Raw genomic sequence first — 21,283 nt, 5'->3', positions numbered from 1 at the left:
GTTGTATTTTTATACTCAGATCTAAAAGGTTTATGATCATGGAATGACAAAAATGTTTTGATGTAAACCTACTGCTATTGCTGCAACAGTTCATAGTTTACGTGCTGAGGAATGATCACAAACCCATCAATATATACCGGGGATCATCATGAAATCCAGCGCGGCTTTAGCGGTGAATAGATACCGATTTGTAACAGACAGAAACATCCATCTGTGAATACAACAACGTGTCACATCGGCTAAACAAACAAAAAAAAAGATCCGGTTTTACAGCACTGCCTTACTGTAGTTGTAAGATGACACAATTCACAAAAGTAAACAACACTCAAGTTATCGGTTGCCCTCAATTTCAACCCCCGTAATCCAGTATGCCGACTGTACCACATCTGACTAAGACGTCAACATATTAGTGGATTGTGGCTTCTGTTTTTCTTTGACAGCAGCTCCCCAGTAAACAGTTTCATCAATTTTTATTTGGCACCAGGCCAGTGCGTGTGGTCCTGACATGTTCATGGTGGTGAGTGAAATTTTCACCTAGTGCAATATTTGTGGTTTTAATATGTTAATGTGGTTTGCAAGTTGTGCCTATAAGCTAGCAGGCTTTTGGTTTACACTTGCTGATTCTTGTAGGCAGATTCAAATTACTGTTTAGTTTGTTTTTAATGGGGGTTTTGAATGCAGTAAGAACAAAACAAAATACTCCTTGAAATTCATTAGAATCTGTGCCCATGGTCAACACGGTTACTTATCATTTCCATTTTCCAAGATAAACGACTCAGAGGGGCTAAATTTAAAAAAGAATGATTTTTAATATTTAGTCACTTATTATATTTTAATTTAATTGGTCAAGAAAATGCCTAAGAGTAAGGAAAACACGCATGACAAGATTCCAAATGGGCCATTTTCAAATAGATTTTCCCTACACACTCCTATCAATAGCCCAGGGAGTTGTCCTGATTGATCACGTACACAGTTTTCCCCAGGTGAACTGCACTAAGGTACATTGGCCGGTAACAGGAACTGTGCCGTCATGTGTGGCTGTCACATTTTAAATAGCTTAAATGTCTTATGGAGAGTCCAAGGTGCCATTGATGCCAAATGTTATGCTTCTAACTAGAACTTTGAAACCCAAAGAGATTCAGTTTAAACTAGTGTAAGACATAAAAACATATCCTGACATTTAAGAAGCGTGTCAGAGTTGGGATATAGTGGTGTTCACAAGGCTGCTTGGTTCCTAGGAACCAAGGCCTACTACTGCTTTTACAAGTACAAGATCCAGAAAAGCTATTTCTATAAGAGGATGGAACCTATAAACATATTTAGATTTTGAACAATTGAAGACTAGCTAGAAATACAGGTGTCTCTACTGATGCTCATCAGTTAGCCTGTTGATTGTTTCAGTAGGAATGGTCACATGATCTCTGGTTCCTGTCTCACTTACTCTATGAAGTAGACCATGCCGGTCTCAGTGTAAGCCATCTCCCAGTTGAGCGGCAGAGGCTCCAGGCTGTCATCGCGGGGAAGAGAGCTCCATGTGCGGAAGTCCATGGAGCTGCCGGACTGGGTGTAGCTGGGCACCGCTTTCCTCCAGTCTGCCCCCTCTTTGTGCTCTGGAGGGAGTGAGTGGACGGTCAGGGTAAAGGTTAAAAGGGGGAAAAAAAACAACGAGGAAAAAAACAGAGCCGAGACTGGAGAGGTTTAGCCTGCAGGAACGACCTATGCTACCCTGCCCGCTGCAGGCGAGAGGAGGGAGGGCCGTTGCCGCTCAGGCGATTTGCATGTGAGTGATGGTGTGTGTGTGAGTTTGCCAAAGGGCTGTTTTGAATTTGCCTGTGCACATAGTGTTAATACCTATGCCTATGTATATGTGTACATTCCCTGTGGGTTGTAATGATAGAGACAGGGATTCGCACGGAAAGGACCAGTCGAGCCCTGGGGCAGTTTCTGTGCGATAATACTTCACTGCTGCATTTCAAATATATTCTGCTGCATTTGTAGACACTCCCCTTTAATGAGAGACTGCTCGACAATGAACGTGAAACATACAACAAAGGCCCCCCTAATTCACTTAGTACTTCATGCCTTCCATCTGAAAATGCTTATAAAGGGATGAAACACGAGTGCTTTTTTTTTCACCATTTTCGTTTTATGTGGAGCTAACCTTCTCACAATAGAGGATAATGCCAAAAGATGTTACGCACTGTACTAAAAAGCATTTCTGGGGGATGTGTTTCCTGAAAATCCCTCCACCTGAATTTCATTTGATTCATTATTCAATTGCTAAAAATCTAACGACAGAGCTTCTGCGCAGCATCGCCATGCTGCACAGCTTCTAAAGCGCCTCCCTCGTTTGACTCCCCTGATCAAAAACACACATATGCGCTTAATTTTTAAAGGAACACTAACAGAGACTAAATGCACAAGGCATGTTTGAGGATGCTTTATGTGATCCTGTCATGTAAACACTCGGAGAACAAGCCTGAGGGGGAGACCCTGGAGTAGAACTGAGGTCATCAGTAGGTTAAAGGAAGGGTGAGGGCCCACTCAACGCTACAAGTCAGATGGGTTTATAGAAGGACCGCAGCCCATAAGGACAGTCAAAGCAAAGATGGGGGAATCTGCACTGAAGAGTTCAGAGACTTAGAGCTCACATTTTCCATTAACCTCTTTTTTCATTCGACCATAACTCTCCCCATCTATGGCTGGTGCGAGACTGCTCTGCCACAGCTGTGGGCTGAAGCGGAGCAGTCATTTGTGACTGGTTTCTTTCCAAAAAAAGAACTCCTGGATGTCTGGGCACAGTTTTGTGTTTGATTTCAATATGACAGAGCAGTTGGGTAAACAGACTTTGGATTTCTGTGAATCCTTTGCACAGCTGAGCAAGCAGAGTTTGAGCCCTGACTGTCAAAACAATGTTTCATTCTCTAAAAAAAAAAAAATTTTCAGCCTGGACTCGGCTCAGCGTTAACCCCAATTCTCTTACTAAAATAAAACAGGTACGGTGCACTGCAGGTAACCTATTTCTGTTGCTGGGCTGTTCTCCTTCTAAGCATTAAGGACAATTTTGCTCCTTAGAGAGCAGAGGAGTTGTCCTGATTGATCACGTATACAGTATCCTACAGAATAGATGAGGTTTTCTCAAGGTGAACTGCACTAAGGTACATTAGCTGCTAACAGTAATGGTGTCGCCATGTCTTTAGCTGTCACATTTTAAATGGCTCAAATGTCTAACACAGAGTCCAAGATGCAACTGATGCCAGATGTTTTCTGCCTGACTAACGGTCCAAAACCCAAAGAGATTCAGTTTAAAGCAGTGCAAGACATAAACAGTATAAAGATGGATGGCAGAACCGTTCCTCAAAAGTGAAGCCAAAGCAAGTAGAGCTCCCCCTGGTGGCTGGCTGCAGTATCGGTCATAAGCTTGGGCCAAACTAAAACACTACAACACATGTCAAATAATAATTAAGGATGGTTTCTGTCATTTTAGGCAGTAAATACAGTGTTGATGCATGTTCAACTCTGGCTTCAAAGTCGCAAGATGAAAATAGAAAATAGCGTCAGTTTGGCCAATGAAAGGGAGTGGCGACAGATTGTCCACATTTATACAATCTATGACGTAAAAACATCTCACATTCACATTCTCACATTTAAGAAACTGTCAAATGTTTTGTAATTTTGTTGATTACCTGATCCAAATCATTTATTTTCTTTTAAATGTATTCAAGAGCGTCAGAGGTGGGATATAGAGGTCTTTCCAGGTCAAGAAAACAAGGAGTCCTTCAGGAAACTATGAGTCCCAATGAGTGACATTCAGCTGATTAACACACAAACTTGGATATTCAGGAATTTGCAGAAATCACCACTACCGGGTTATATTAAACAGAAACGTGTAAATACTGATTGATCTTGATCCGCAAAATACATCAAACATGACAGACACACAGAGAAGACCCAGCATGTCCATCAAACTGTATACAATCGGGAACAAGATAATGTCTTTATGTCGCACAAGGCAAACAGACAGTGACATTTACCTAACCTGGCAATTCCACAGCCAAAGGACAAGCAGATTACGGCAGAATCTCTGTTATTTAACATGACATTCTGTGCTTTGACATTAACTGACCTGGCAATCCGTTCACCAGCGGGGGCCTCTCGTCGTCGTCCTCCTCTTCGGGTACGGCGCTGTCCTTCCTGTCCATCTTGCTGACTGACGTGGTGCGCTTCCTGGGGACCTCGCCACCGTAGTCTTCGTCAAACAGCACCTGATCCACCAGGTCAGGCTGCACCAGGTTGGGCTCGGCCGGAGGCTTCGGGGTTCCATAGTAGTTACCTTACAGAGTAAAGAATGAGAAGAGACGACAGAGGAGTAATTATTAAATAAAATTGCTGCACAGGGTACAGAAGGTGTGTGATGTTTGTTTATAAGCGAATGACACACAGCCATAGACCTTCTCCAACATCACCCCAATTCACCTGATTTAAATGAAAAATTACTTCTCTAAATGCCACACACCAGCACTCAAGGTTGACTATTTACAAGTTTCCGGGATGTGCTTCTTCTGCATGATTTTCACGTCTCTTAACCCCCTGCTTTGTTTTCCCTCAGTAACTGCACCACAGGGCTGTCATGACTCATGTAACATTAAAATCACTTCACTTGGAATTTGCCAGCAACTAATTACACTGATCATTGAATACAGCAATTATCTATCTCTCAGCTTGGGATTTTTTTTTTTTTCTTAATGAAGAAAGACCTTGTGTTACGGATAATAAATATTCAGTGAGATAACGGCGCTGCTCCGTAAAGAGAGAAAGGGGGATGGTGCAAAACTTGGTTTAATTATTTGCTCATTTAGCTCATGGGGTGATTCATCTATGTATGGATGGTGAGCAGTACGTGGAACTCAATTTAGACGTAGAATCAGTAATTATTCAACCTCCATTAGGTTTATAAATAATGTGCATACCAAATTACACCCCTCCCATTGATCATGGTTATTTGTTTGCTAAATGCTGCTGTCAGATGCGCTGACGCAAAATTATCAAATACAATTTTAGTAATCCATTTGTAAGGTCAAATATTTACTTCATCGTCAGATTGAGCCTACTCAGCTAAATCCCGATATATAATTAGATTAATTAAAGAATATGAGAAATGCCGCTGGGACAGAGAGATCTCCAGCAATTTAATTAACCTCCATAAACTTGATCTTATTTTCATTTGGACCCAGCTGCGAATGGTACCACGGTATTACGAATCTTTGATGTACTTAAGCGCGAAACACGCACACACATCACAGATGCTGTACTGTAAGAACCGCATTTATCAGCTCCACATCTTTTTATAGCGCGGCACAAAGAGGGAAAGCTGACAACAGCACGGATGCCAAAAAGAACAGAGGGCTCTGAGGAAAAACATCACAGTCATTCCAGCAGCTTTACAGCACGATACAGTGACACAACGGCTTTTCTGATAAGTGAGCCCATCTCGAGCCCGGCCTCGTCTCCTCAGGCAAGCCAGGGACAATACACGGCGAACTGGGTTAATGCAACTATGCTCATCTTTCTCAAAGGCTGCGGGAAGGTTGAGGAGGGGAGGGAGGCTGGATGAAAGGCCGCCCCTCCCATCTTGACGTGCGACTCTGTGTTTACTAAGTGACACTCATCCGCATTTGTCAAAGATGGCTTCATTAACAGGGGTGGCACAACGATAGCGGGGGGAGATTGGGTCTGCTGGTTAATCCCCGCCTGTCTCCTGCCACGCGCTGACATTCATCAGCCAGGCGCTACCTCTGTGATTAATTACTTACAAACAAGTCTCTTGGCCCCTGATAAATACGTGCCGCAGATAGAGAGGTGTGTGAACGCAGTGCGTCAGCGAAGATTTGTGGCACCATTTGCCATTATAAATGGAGGAAAGCCTCATAAGCTGATGAGCAGGGAAGCTTGTCCAATGTTACTTGTGATCCCCGTGTCACAGGGTTGATGAGCCAAGAAGAGCGAGCCTCCACTTTCAAAGTGTGCGCAAGCAATTTCATGGTGTCGGAATCAGCTACTGGTAATGAAAAGATTCCTGTTATCAAGGGCACTATACATAAGCTACGCAAGGTCATGAACACGCCATCTTACCAAGATCACGAGCAGACAGTTACACGGCGACATAACTGCTCAACCACAACCTAATGCATTCGAATCCAATTTAATCTCCAGGTCTGTTTTTCTTCCTCGGAAAAATCTGACTCATTATCACAACGGGGGGTCCCAAAACATCTGGTTTGTGGTGGATGTTGATTTGGCAGAATTTTGCAATCCCTGGTAGCAGATTATAGATCATTTGTCAGGAAAAAATAACCCCTTGAATTCAATCTTCCTGGCAGCTGTTCTTCCAGTCTTGAACAGAACTGTTCACGTTTTGTCCTGCTGCTCTGTCCCGTGCTTGCAGAATGACCCAACCTGGACCCCAGAGACACCGAGACTGAGCAGAGACCAAAACCCCAGAAAGGCCCACTGGCTGGCACTGAAGGCTTAGAGGTCTGCAAGGGCAATCTGGAACCCTTCAGACCAGCATGGGCCTTACTTCTAAATCGACCTTTCTTGAGAAGAAAATTACGGATTATTGGATCACTGATGGCACGTGATGCATACATTAATTGAGTAGAGGGTCTTTAAATTGAAATTACATGTACAATACATTAAACGGCTGACATAAAATATTTTCAAAGTGGAGAATAAAAGGTTCTACATGAATCATTAACATAATGAGCATTCAGGCAAGTCATTTGAGACTATTAGTGAGACCGTTATGATTAGCAAAGAATCCCATTAGCTCTGTACCTTGAGCACAGCTCACTTACTGTACACTAAAACTGAGGGTAATTCACAAGCTCTTGGCCTATACAAGAGACACATGACCTTGTTTATTTTCCTCTTTTCTAACAAAAAAATAAAAGGCCGCGCTTCAAGCACAGCTAAATGGAGTAAATCCCATTTCTCGATCCGATTACTTGCTGCTACTCTTTGAGTTCACCGTGCTGCTGAGAGATCAACACTCCCTGCCACAGTACCAGCGCTGCGCTAGTGCTGACTGGGTATAAGATGGGGGAAAGAGGAGGGGGGGCAGCCATTATCAGAGTGCTCCCTCTCAGGGATAGTGTACTGAAACCTTCCAACGTTTGAGAAGCTAATCCACACATCTGCACACAGTCGAGGCAGTCCTGGATCCACTGTAAAGGGGGTTTCCATCGGGAGCTGAGGAGCTCAGCATGCCTCCATATCAACTCTCGCCCTCTCTCCCTCATACACTCTTCCAAAGTTTGCTTTCCATTTTTCCCTCTATACTCACAGTCAACCTCCCTGTAAAGGTATAAATCCCACCTGGCTTCAGCACACAGATGAAGGACAGCTCGTGGGCGACTTGGCAGCTCCTGAAAACCTGATCTTCGAGTTCTTAGATGATCTTTCTGACAGGACGAAGGACGGGATTTGCTCTGAGCACACGGATGCGCAACAGTGTGCTTATTCGGTGTGTGGGGTTTTACGTGTGTGTGTGTGAGTGTGTTTCTAACGCCATCGCTGCCACCGTGCTATAAGGATGAGGGGTTTCGGAGGGAGAATGACACCTTATCGCAGAGATCACAGACTGCTGAAAGAACCTGCCTCAACAAGTCCAGATCACATTTTATGTTAACATATGCACGTCACCATCCGCAAATTCACTCATGCAAACTCCTACAATCCAGAGAGGCAGAAATGCAGAGGAATCTGCTCTCACCCTTCAGACTGATTCTCTCCGAATGAGGATTTGACTTTATCTTTTAATTCAACACCTCACAGGAATCAGTAGATGCAGCCGCACTGGAATGACAGAATGGTGTGAGGATGGTCCATTTTAATGCGACCAGAGGTTGCCCCTCTAACATTCACAAAAATCCTCTCCCATTTCAAAGCAGCCTGGATTTGCAGTGAGAAAGAATGAGCTTAAAGAGAGCCGGGAGATTATCATGTTATTGCCATAATCATTGTGCAATGTGAGAGAAATCCTCCATTCCAATCCCTTCATGGCATAAATACTCAGCGACCGTCTGACTTTCCAAGACCTCTGAATGCAGGGCAACCGCTTATGCTCTATTGTAGAGTAAGACGTTGGAAATGGTAAATACTTGGCCATTCAGCTGTTTGCCAAGCTGAAAAAATCCCTTGTTGTGTAAACTCCTTATTGAAAAGAACATGCCCGAGCATGTCTACTTGTAAAATATCAGTTACTGCAGACCTGAGGCTTCTTCAAGATGCTGTCTACTGAAAATTCACAAGTCATTTTTATTTTTAATTTCTTAAAGAGAGGAGTACTGCTATGAAAGTAAAATTTCCTGGCCAAAGCTCACTGGTAGGGTCTGTGTGAAGAAAAGACAGGAGAGGGAAGCGGGAGGATGATTTATGCCATGAATAAAGCATGACTCGCGAGTAAAAACACAAGTGTGTCCTCCTGATGTGTGACTGCGCAGCCAGCCGGTGGGATCAGCAGGTGGACTGGTTTACATAAGGTCACCAGCAGGTGCGACGGCGGCTTACATGTTCACACTCTATTGCGTGAATTTGTAGCGTACAGTGGCAAACAATGGACAGGGACATGCTGACAGAGACACAGACATGTGACGGGAAGCAAATATGCTGTACAGGAATGTGTGTTTATATGGCACACGTTCAGGTACATACTGTACATGTGTGTTAAATATATATATATATATATATATAGGTGAGGTTTAAAATGGGGCCTTTCTGTGTGGAGTTTGCATGTTCTCCCTGTGTCTGCGTGGGTTCTCTCCGGGTACTCCGGCTTCCTCCCACCGCCCAAAGACATGCTGGTTAGGTTCATTGGTGATTCTAAATTGGCCGTAGGTGTGAGTGTGAATGGCTGTCTGTCTCTCTGTGTTAGCCCTGAGATAGACTGGCGACCTGTACAGGGTGTACCCCGCCTCTCGGGGTGACAGCTGAGTTAGGCTCCAGCCCCACCGTGACCCTTCACAGGAACAAGCGGTTACAGAAGATGAATGAATTAATTAATTCACACATTTACATTAAAAAAAATATTCTGCCAGAATTACAAGTTCCACTGAAACGCGCATTTTGCCTTTATGAGCCCTAAGTGTGGCGAGTACATAAGATGTAAGTAGTGTGCGAGTACATTTTGCCTTTATGAGCCTTAAGTGTGGCGAGTACATAAAAATGACTGAATGCATGTATTTAAGTTCCTCCTTGGCCAGGTTGGAGAATCGCTGCTCCACCAGCACACTACTTCCATCATTTTTAACTTTTCACCAGGGCCCTAGCCAGGATCTTAAAAATGCTGAAGCTGTAAAACCAGATTCTCTCTGTACTTCAGTCTCTTTTGAAGTAACCACATCAAAACTGTAAAAATGTTTTGATCTTTATATATTTCCACTGTTGTTTTGAATAATCGTGATGAGTTGTCTTTTGAAATACACGTCTTCCTACTTGATCATCTAGATTTTCTACTGTTATTCAGTGAACAGGTATGCAGTGAAAAAAAAAGAAAGTAATTTGCCTCAGTTCATTAAAATTCCACACACCCCAAACCAACAGTTTGAAAGGCTGCAACACAATAAAACCTGTACTTGCCTACCACACCTGTAACTGACTGCTGGCTCCGTCCTTTTCTTTAAAAGAACAACCTATTCTCTGTCAAATACGAGGCTTATTTTAATCTGTGCTGACGAAAAAAAAAAGGTCACGCCCTTGTGCTGATTTCCACAGAGTTGCCATTTACATTTAAATTTGAGGCCTGCACCCTCCATCTCTCGGTAGTGCACTGAATAGAGGTGTTCATCTCAGACGCTGCGAATAGTGTTCCTTCTCCGACTGTCATTTACATCAAGTCTTTAATCATGTTTCGCTGATCAATACATTTCGTCCCGCTCGTCACATTTTACTAAGCCTGGTCGTGAGTCATAATGACTGTGAATATTGAGCTTCCACTAACTCTATTACAGAGCGCTGTCAGTGTGAATGGTACACATAAATGCACGGTTACACGTACACGTTTTCCTCGTATTATTAACACTCTGGTGACAACTATACCGTCATAGGTGCCGCTCTCCAGCAGAAGTCCACTCTCCTCCAGGATCCTGAAGTCTCCAACGCTGATGAAGTTGTAGTCCACGCCTGGCACCTCACCCTCTCGAGGAAGCCGAGTGGTGCCTGGATAAACGAAAAGGAAACAGCATAAGCATACAGTACATGGTTGTTAGATAAGAAACAAAAAGTGCAGAAGTGGAAATAGGATAGTTTGGAAAATGTTGCTGATATAAAACGTTTTTCTCAGGTATTTACATCCTTTCCTTAAATAAAAGCATTCTCTTAAGTAAAAGTCTACACTACTGTAATTACAGAAAAGTACAAAGTGTTAAACGGATAAAAAATGCAAATCCCCTGTGACTGTTGTGCTATTATATATTCTCGTTAGATTATTATTATACATGTTTCAATGTCAAAGCAAGTTTTTGCCATTGTAGCAGTTTCTCATTCACTGTGTGTCCAACAGCAACTATTCGTTATTTTTAATTGTTGTTTTTCTCCATTTATTGATTCACTGTCCTGTAACTAATTCAGAGATTGATTAATCATTTCACTGATTGCATAAAGTTTCAGGTAGTTTCATTTGCAACGATTTACAACATATATTTTATATGTTCTCGTGTTTTTCGTGCAAACTTGTTGATCTGTAAAGGAACTTTCAGATGAATGTAGCGACTGAGAGGGAACAATATTTCCCTCAGAGACGTAGTGGAGAAAAAGTGGAAAGTGACACAAAAAAAGCGAAATACGTCAAATGTATGCTATCGTACGATATTTGAATAAATACACGAGGAACTGTAGATTGTTACATTTCACTGCTGGCAAAAGTACAAATATCTCAAGGATTAAACACCACGATAAAACATAATGACGATAATTCAGTCCTGGGCCTTCATCCCATTTTCTAGTGACACACTCAGTATGGTTGATAAATAAAAACTTGAACTTCTCTCCAAATGCCCATTTTTATTACAGACTCAGTTTGTATTAGTGCCATTTGTCATCTCTAGCTGTTTAAAAGTGAAGCACTTTTCTCAGAAGGGTGGATATCCCGTTTTGGAACAGAAATCCAAAAACATCTCGGTGCCATCCTGTGAAAGATGGATAATTGATGAAGGCCTGCGGAGAACCGAGGGGCGTAATTCACTTAATCCTCCATGAGTAACTGCAGCTTCTGCTAACAAGTTATTATTGGGATATTTTTTATGTATATGAACTGGCTAAAATGCAAAAGAAACCCAGAGTAATTTAAGAGACCTGAATTATGATGGAAGCCATGAGATGTGTAACCTCGTGGTATAGTTTAGTTTTGCTCAGTTCCTCAGAGGGTGACGTGAATGCAAATGACACGAGGGCATCGAGAGTGCAGATTTCGCTCCTGTGGCGACGCCACACTCCGTTTCGCTACTGATGGGAGTTTTTTCTCTTCCAGGATGAATATCCACGAGGCACAAATGGACACCCAATGATTACATTAGCATGAGGATTATGTAAACCTTATTCCATGAATAAATAAGCAGGAATGTGCCACAATTGCAGTCAAGGCTAATTAGGTGGCGTGTCACCAAACTTGTAAACTCCACACAAATAACCACAAGTAAATGGAAGGCAGGACAGCTGAAATGTACTGCACGTGAGGCTGGAGAGAGCACAAAGCATGAGCCAGTGCTGCAACTCATGGTAATCTCTGTCACCTAAATTGATGCCGCACATGCTTATGGGGCAAATACATTCATTCACTTGGCCTAATGAATCCTTTCCAAGACTGTGGGAAGGACAGGATGGTAAGGGTAAACAATCAAGACAATGGCAGGGGTTAACACAAACGGTGATTTATATTCAGAAAAAAATAGACAATCTAAAAATTCTAATAAACCCAGTGTCAGCGTAGGAGGAAACGTGAGCACATCGAAGGAGCACGAGGAGAAGATGCAAAGCAGTAAAGATTAACAACTGAAACCAGGGATGTCTCTCTGTGAGATGAGTCACAAAAATACTATGTATCAGGAGCAGGAGAGTTTAATTACTGAATATTCTTTCACACATCCAAGTCATTTAACCCTAATGTATGTGCAAAAAAAAAACAAAAAAACAACTCATAGTGGCATCAGTAAACAGTGGCGTTTAGTACATTTCCTGAAACGCTTGATACAAAAACGATGCATTGAAATAACCTTGAATAGAACCAAAGCATTCTAATACAACTATGATGGCATCTCATTGAAACATGTTGCGTCTTCTAAGTATATATATATTTTTGACACTTGTGGACAATTAGCAGTGAAAAGGCTCTGTAGATTGCGGTGGCCCAATGGCCTATTAAGTCACTTTATGTTTCCTTTCCCTTTTGTTTTTCCGCTCTCATATTTTCTCCCTAATTGGACCGTGACAGCTTCTCTGCAGCCGAGCATGAAAGCAAAAGCTCAGTTTGAAAAAAAACAAAAAAAAACAAAAAAAAGGCAGCGATACCGCGGCTTGTGTTAGCAAAAGCAGTTGACATTGCGTTGTGTGTGAGAACGCCAACCTTTGCTGCTTCTCATTACCAACTTGTCTGCCTGCTGGCGGTGGCTTTGGTCCCTCAAAAATGTCCCCTGCAGCCCAATTACTTGAGCCACAGTTATGTACCTGCCAAGCCATCATCCTGGATGTCACACCGATGTATACCATAAGCCTCCTGTTGTGGTTCAGTCGCCGGCAACGTAATGAGGACTCGCTGAGCTTTAAAGGGTACGGCAGAGTGAAAACGGCAAATCTTTTATGGCAGAACTTTTCACTGAAACTATCAATACGCCTTCAAATAAACTGTTGGGGGGCTTGTCTTAAAAAAAAAAAAAATGCTGGTGCTTACACCTTTTTCAGCTATTCCTGAGCTTTCTTTCTTTTTAGATACTGCAGTTAATTGCCAGACACAAGAGGAGTGTGGACGTAGAGGGGCTCTATCACAGAAAACAAAGATTTTCTGTCAGTGTGCAACACAGCAGGGATTGTGTCTGGATGGCGCATTGCCGTGAAAGCCGAGCATGTTGCGGCATAGGAACAGTTTGACATTTTGGGCAACGCGTTTATTCACTGTCTTGCTGAGAGTTAGATAGATAGGATCAATATAACCCTCATGTCTGAGGAGACGATTTATAGCTGCAGCCTAGTTTAAACCAGCAGACTGAAAAAAAAAAAGAAGCTCCGTTCAAAGGAAAGAAATCTGCCCACAAGTGTCTTGGAAGCTCAACAATTAATATACTGTTTGCTGAATTTATACAGAAAGAGACTGACTGGCAACCCAATGCTGATGACAAGACTCTAGGAAGTATTTACGCCAAGAAATAGCCCAGCACTAACCTCCAGTATATAGAACAGGTTAAACTCACAAGGTATAATTAGTAAGATTTAGTGGTGCTGTTTTTTGTTCAGTAGCACAGAGCATGTTTCACGCTGTGGCTTTGAATTCACCGCACAGATCTGAGAATGACCCTCTTGCCAAACTCCTAGCAAGAAAGTGATCATGGATATTTCCTGAAATGTCAAACTATCCTTTTCATTTTATGGACACGCGCAGTGTTTACATGTGTCTGGCTATGCAGGACTGAAACAAATTGTCATTTTGCGAGGCCTCACCGCTGAGACTGGAGGGGATGTCACGCTGGTACAACCGTCAGGAGGAGTCAGTCAGGCCAAGTGGCAGGCCATAAATTTAACATGGGGATTTCGTGCATAGTTTTACGACGGTTCTTCAAAAAAAATAAAAATAAAAAAGGGTAGCTCAGGGCTCTTGATGTGCAGACAGCAAAGAAAGAAAGAGAGAAAGGATAATGGATCATTAAACATCCAAGCTATTTTGGCCGTTTCTGTGGAGTCGACGCCGAGGCCAGCTCTGTCCCATGGCTTGCTGTTCATGCTGCAAAATAGCCCGTTTTAGCCCGAATAACGAACAGATGAGACGAGAGAAGATAAGGAGCGTAAAGAGAGGAGGAGTCGGCTGCAGAAACCTTTTCAGCGAGGTCGCATAGCACGGCTGTGTGTGTCCGTGACGTGCATTGATCTGTCCTGAGAGTTTGTGTGAGATGAAACTCTTTCTGTCCATCTCTAAACTCAGCAGGGAGTCGAGGGAGGGACTACATGCGGCTGTGAGCTTTCTGTTTGCCCTCTTAGAAAAATCCCTGTCTTTTTGTGCTCTTCAGATGACTTGGGAGCCTCCTCCAGCCTTTTTAGTAGGAGTCCAAATGAGATGGAGCCCACCCCAAGACCCTTTGAGGGAAACCCAGGGATCTGCAATGCAGACACAGTAAAGAAACTGAACTCTTTGTGCTTTCCCTCTTCTTCCTCCAGAGTAGTTTTGAATTCCCCTCATTTAATTTGCCTCATCTTAATTTGTGTTTTAATAACAAACCTAAAATTATGAATTAATACTTTCCTCACAGCTTCAAAGTAATGCAGCTCAGCAGGAAGTACCCTATGGCGTTGGTGGGACACACAAAGAGTAGGGGATAGATCAGTTGCAGTGGTGTGATACTAAAACTAACCAAAGTGGACCATTGGCACCGTGACACAAACCGACTCTGCTAATCCTCTTGCTATCTGCATTATTGTCACACACATATTGGGCCAAAATCCACTCTCAGATTCGATGTTCAGCACATTCAGTGGATTGTTTGTGTTGTAATTTCTAATTCTGTGTCCTACCAAGGCTCCCTCGAGCAGCTTTCACCACGGTACTTCTGCAGGGCAGGTTGTAGCAGTATTGATTCCTCACAATGAGAAAATGACTTCTCGAATTCAGTGCCAAAAAAGATGAGGAGCTGATTTTGTGCCGCGCAGTTACAGGGGTAAACTGCAAGAGCAAAACGACTGCCTTAAGAGCAGGAGATAGAGTAAGGTTTGGGAGTTGAAAAGAAGCAACAGACAAGGCCATTACTCAACAAGCATCTCGTCTTCTGGATGCACTGCTCGGGGTCCGCTGTGGTTAATGGCCAGCCTGCAGAAGTAAGCAGTGAAGTGACGCTCCAAAATTACCCTGGATTTCAAATGAGGCACGTTGTAAATATTTAAAATTTTAGAGGATATGTGAGGGATAATATGTTTATACTGCATGCTGGCGTGTGTAATTGCAGGTACCACTTAATCACGTTCTGCATCAGGTGAAAATGAATAATTTAGGCAGTAAAACACACTTTACATCTGCTGTTCTTTTAATACAAAGAATAGTATATTTTAGTTGATCTAAAATATATTAGAATCCGTTTGATTGTCTGTATATTTCATTATATGAATATAACCACTGTGTAAATAAAGAAAGCTCAAAACGGAGCAGAGGATCCAAAAAGGCAACTTCGTTAAAAAAAAAAGGGAGGACGCAAGGGTAATTGAAACAGAGAAAGAACGAGAGTGAAACAGAGAGGTTGAGCGATGGGAGACCGAAAGCGGGCAAGTGAATGATGGAGGTGCCGTCACTGTGCGAGTCCTGGTCTCTTGCTCATTAGGACAGTAATTCAAGCAGGGGATTAGAGAGTCGGAGTCAAGCAGAGCCCATTGGCTGCTGGTGATGAATGGTGTTTAGAGGCTGTAAAACCTCAACCACAGCCACTACTGGTACATAAAGAAGAAAAAAAACACAAAACACAAAGCTTGAACGTTTGAAGTGGTAGATGATATCAGTGTGTGAGCGCGGGTGACACATAGTAAAGGTGCCCGGGCGAAAGAGCAGACGAGAATGACAGGTTGTTGTGCTGGAAGAGAAACCACCGATAGAATGAGTTTTGTAAAACTCTATAATCAACTTATGTCTATCGGCTGTAACCTGACCTGAGATACTCCCAGTGAAACGGAGCCTTGGAAAGAAAAATTCAGTGACAATTCAAGTCGAACTCAGCTGCGCAGGACTTTCAGAACATGCCTGAGAGGTATATGAAAATGACAATCAGTGACAGTACAGACAGAAAAAGGAAGGAGAAAGAAACAAAAAAGAATATATGGAGTGGGCTGTGAGAAAGATCGTCCTCATCCGATTCAAAAAAAAAAAAAAAAGAGCAGAAATTAAATATACATGAAAGGTAAGCAGCTTATTTCTGGAATAGAAATCACACTTGTGCATGTAAGTCCCCTCTGAACAAGGCAGAGGAACCTTCGGTCCTGGGGGAGCGAGGGAGTAGAGGCGCTTGTTTGTGACAGAGCTGTGCCTAAGAGTCTGTCATCGCCTCAGGAGCAGTCGCTCTGCATGTGACTAAAACCTTGACTACACTCGATTACCGCGAGCGGAGTCAGTCTTCAGCAGGGTGTGGAAAATATTTAGGCCAGTGTATATGTGCGAGCATCCGCACAGTTTCAGATCTGCAGATACTGCGTCAGAGTCTCCCTGTTGATGTAATGTCACTTCCGCAGATCATCTGGTGCGCTAAAAACTTTAAACCCCGCGGAGCAGCATCACTGTATCTGAGAGGCAATGTTCCAGAATCATTTAGATGTTCAACTTTTTATTAATAACAAATGAAACAGAAATTGCATTTTCTTTTTAAACTGATAACCAGATTTCTTTGTGTTTAAATTGCATAAATTACAGTAATTACAGTACAGGCAGCAGTGTGGAAAAAAAGAAATCCTAATAAATCAAATAAAACTGTATTTGTACCATCGTGGCAAATAGCCTGCTTTTACTTTTACTTTACTTCTGCTGCACTTACAGCCTTTTCCCTAATTTGGTTATTTTAATTGGAAAAAATGACAATATTAAAACCCTCTGAATATTCAGAATATTAGAAAATGTGTTTTACCCTCTTTTACAGCACATGTGAAAGGTTTCTGTCTGCATGGCACCCTACCTACTGGTGTCATCTCGAAACATTTCCATTCTCTGCACTATTAAAGGGGAACTACTGTTTTTTTACAACCTGGACCTTATTTCTGGCATAAAATACGATCGTTTACTCACCCATATAACTTTTGTGTAATATTTAGTAATTCGGAGGTATTTAGATCAGCGTATATCCATATAGTGGGAGTGACTAGGGCACTGAAACGCAGCCTATAAATAACGCATTATCTGCCGCGAAACTCATTCATTTCACCAATATTTTGTTATCGTACGCTAGTGCTATTCCCCGTTGAGTCTGGAGTTACCTGTTATCATCATCCAAGGTCTGTAGGTCAATCTACAGATCCCAGCTAATTTTTTGCAACACGGCTGAATATTTTTCCAATTCTGAGGTTGTGGACGATCCATAGCAGCAGCAAATTACAGGTAAACAAGCCGACCGTCACGGTTGCGCGCAGCGATCAGAGATGACATTATCCAAGTCAGAAGACATCATCCGGGGCCTGTAGGTCAATCTACAGACCCCGAATGATGATAACAGGTAACTCCGGACTCAACAGGGAATAGCACTAGCGTACGATAACAAAATGTTGGTGAAATGAACAAGTTTCGCAGCAGATAATGCGTTATTTCGAGGCTGCGTTTCAGTGCCCCAGTCACTCCCACTATAAGGATATACGCTGATCTAAATATCTCCCGAATGACTAAATATTACACCAAAGTTATATGGGTGAGTAAAACGATCGTATTTTATGCCAGAAATAAGGTCCAGGTTGTAAAAAACAGTAGTTCCCGTTTAAAGGGTGGGCACCATTATCAACAGCTGTTCTACAATACTAATATTTGATTGAAAGTACGCTGCAATCGATGGACATTTCCATTAAATATGAATTACTGTAACTCTGAAAACCCGCTCAGCTGCTGTTCATCGCAGCGGTTCTTGGCAGTCCGCAGCACCAACCTTTTTATTTACCACTCCATTACTGATTTCCACAAAGAATAATGGGTGGTGACGGCCCCGCTGAGTAGAATGTCAGCAGGGAAAGGAGTGCAGCGAGGAAAAAAAGACAGGTTATTTATAGAAAGAAAAAATGACTTTGATCACTGTGATGATATGGTACAAAAGTAAATAAGTTACATGGGGGTTAGAGAGATGTCCTTGGCTGGGTTGCCATAGTGACACGGAGGTGTGTGTGTGTGTGCTTTTTAGAGAGCGTGACAGAGAGCTGTGAGTGAATGACAATGCACGAGAGGAATAAGTATGCGTGTTGTGCGAGAGTGCGTCTACAGGCCTGCGTGATGGAACACATTAACGCTGCACCTTGAATTTCCAGATGTGCGACGCATGCATACAGAGCATCCTCACTGTTCCCGTAAGGTGCTTCAGATGGTAAATGGCCTTGCTTTTATATAGCGCTTTTCTACCTATTGGCACTCAAAGCGCTTTACAGTCACAGACACATCTACCCATTCGCTCACACAAGCACTCACACATTCACACACCAGTGCCACGCACTGGGAGCAACTGGGGGTTCAGTGTCTTGCTCAAGGACACTTCGGCATGTGGCACATTCCGGGGATCGAACCGCTAACCCTCTGGTTCGTGGACAACCCGCTCTACCTACTGAGCCACAGCCGCCCCATAAGAGCACAAATGAACTAAAAGTAGGTTACGCTGCACTGTGCACTCCTGGTTCGCTCTGCGCTCACAGATGGCGCAGAGGGTCATGAATGAGAGCTACATTTGCGGTGCTGCGTGGCGTACTTACAGGGGATGGTGCGTAGGTAGAGGTTGTCGCGTATGATCTGTTGGAGCTTGTGGTCCAGCGAGCCCTTCTGAAACTGCAGACTGAGGTAGTGGCGCAGGTCCGTGTTCAATACTTTACCTGAAACAACAGAAGCAGAGGAAGGAAGGGTCAATAAAAAGCATGGTGGCGCTCTCTGAGAAGGGTTTATGTCTAAAAGGAAATCTTTCCCGGTGGCATGTATCCTCACAAAGTGATCAATACCGTGGCGGTGGATCAAACTGTTTGTCTACTTGACAAAACGCTTACTCTTTTATAGCACAAGCGTTTCATTTTCTGGCTTTTTTGCAGGTGTTGAGTGCTTGGTGTCATAAAAGATTCTCTGAAATAAATATCATTTCAGGCATTTATTTCACAAACAGCAGTAAACAGATAATCTACACTATAAGTCATTAAATGTGGGTGGCGTATATAAAGTAAATGTACATTTCTAAATGAATGGTTGGTCATTTGACATTTTCTTCTATGTGAGGTTACAGAGGTTAGCCGTCTGGTTTAGTTGCCAAAGTTATCCACTATCAAACCATCCCCATCCACCTCCAGCATGTTTTTCTCTGCAAGAACACGGCTGTATTTTTGAAGATTTTGGCAGACTGGGTTGCTTGAAAGCACCTCCGTGATTGAATGAGGTCAAATTAATGAAACAATCTAAAAGTTTCCCGCGACAAGTCATAAACAAGGCGGCTATTTTAAGGTCCCGGAGAGAGCTTGTTTTTTCTATGCACAGTATATGTGACCACCTGCTCTTTCTAGCCGAGAGCTTAAATCCTCGTTGATTCACCTTTTAATTCCAGCTTGATCACTGAGGGGAAATTGTAGTTGGTGGGGAGGGGGGGCGAAGGTTAAACTGATTTTTAAACTCTGATCTCTTCTGTGAAATCCACTTCAATCATTGTGGTGATTCAGAGTCTAAAAAGAGGCTACAGAGGGATATTTGGCCTAGAAACACTTAATGCTCTGCGGAGATTCGGTGCAAAGAACACGTCGCTGACTGTTTCACATTGCGAGGGATCTTCGCGTTTTGAAAAAAGAACAAACTGGCCTGAGCCGAATTCATTGTCATCACACCGCCTTCCTTCGTCTGAAGCAACAAATCTGAAATCCGTGCTGCTAAGTGACGGGTGATGGATGCCGCCGTTCATGTTCAACAACCTCGCACAAGCCTGAGAAACTTTTCACCAAAGATGCGCAATGCCACAGCCTCAAAAAGTGATGCGGCGGAGATTTCCATAAGAAAATCTGAGAGCATTTCGCCTTTGCTCTCAACTCCCAGAAGCCTTTGTAAAAACAAAGGAGGTTCATGCAAAGTTTGAGGCAGAGGAAGACTTCAGAGTCGTCATACACAGGCAGGGTAAAAAAAAAAAGAAAAAAAAGAAAAAGTTTTTCCTCTAAAAGAGCATGATGAGGAGTTTGGAAAACAGGAAGAGATCTTCGGTGTCTGCCTGCCCTCATCTTTTGACAGATGAGAGAGGGCGGGCTTTGAAACAGTTTGAATACAGACAAGTAATCATTTTTTCCCCATTTCTCCCCGATACTCTCTGCGTCTCTCATTCCCTCTCTGTTGCACACGTGGACCGAACTCTGCTCAGCATGACTCTTGCCTGCATTGCTATGAATAATCAGCACGACTAAAGGCGAGCTGCTGCTGCTGTCGACGTACTGTATGTACTAATAGGGAGGGGAGATGTACTTGACTACGGAGGGGTGATAGAATAATGATGAGCTCTGGGAATATTTCTGTAAACGTTCTCAGCCCTCAAATCCTCTTTTCCTCCTCAGCATGTGACAGAAACCAACACAGGCCATTATTGTGACAGCACAGCCATCCCATTATTTTGTGTTCTAAACTTACTCTCGCTCCAAGTTTTGCCGGCTGTTGTTGACTCACATCAAAATGCCCCTCATGTCCACAGGCCTCCCTGCCATCTGACGCCGTTTTAGGAACCGTCATCCCGGCGGGCCTGGCTTTTCAGAATAAAGGTTGCGTGTTCTCCGCCTGCCTCTCCAAAGAGAGCTGCATCACAGCTGGTTTAGCAGACAAACATACTGACACTGGGGAACCAAGGCTCGATCTGGAAACCTCATCTCAGAGCTGTCCCAGAATATCCTTTATTTATTTTTATTTATTTATTTTTACAAATTCAGTTTGCACACACGGGAATTAACAGGGGAACAAGACATTTCTACAAAGTAAATGTGCTCCATATGCTCTCAAATCAAAAATGCAGTATAGCATGTATAGTTTTAATCAATATGTCCAAAATAATAGTCTATAGCTGCAAGAGACTTATCAGAATCATGGATAAAATATCGTGTTCCTCTGCTTCAGACTGCTTCAGACTTTACAGACAGCCGAAAGAAAGTAGAAAATTCAGAGCCATGACCAAGCAAGAGAAAGAAATGAACACCTGCCATGCCAGACTGTGACATTTTTCCAAAGTATTCTCCGAGTGGCTTGGTTAGGATTTTATACTGTCTTCCTCCCTGTATGACTTGTGTTTTTCTTTGAATTACACCCAAGGTGTGATCCATTTTATTTTCTTCCTGAAGTGCTGGGACTTATTTTGGCTATTTCCCTCGT

The 21,283-nt window shown here is 42.9% G+C and overlaps 1 protein-coding gene across 1 annotated transcript in view; it reads right to left on the bottom strand.

Annotated features, from left to right (window-relative positions):
- Positions 1–21,283, bottom strand: part of magi3b (membrane associated guanylate kinase, WW and PDZ domain containing 3b) — a 118,462-nt gene that overhangs the window by 22,197 nt on the left and 74,982 nt on the right. The window contains exons 2-5 of the mRNA XM_084542999.1: positions 18,667–18,783; positions 10,099–10,218; positions 4,127–4,333; positions 1,442–1,610 (exon numbers count right to left, since the gene is read on the bottom strand). Of these exons, the coding sequence (XP_084399125.1) occupies positions 1,442–1,610; positions 4,127–4,333; positions 10,099–10,218; positions 18,667–18,783 (613 nt within the window). The remainder of the gene's footprint in view (positions 1–1,441; positions 1,611–4,126; positions 4,334–10,098; positions 10,219–18,666; positions 18,784–21,283) is intronic.

Source organism: Chelon labrosus, assembly GCF_963514085.1.
Source record: "Chelon labrosus genome assembly, chromosome: 4".
Classification (NCBI taxonomy): domain Eukaryota; kingdom Metazoa; phylum Chordata; class Actinopteri; order Mugiliformes; family Mugilidae; genus Chelon; species Chelon labrosus.
Note: the sequence above shows the minus strand (reverse complement) of the source record. Positions and strands in the feature narration are given on the sequence as shown.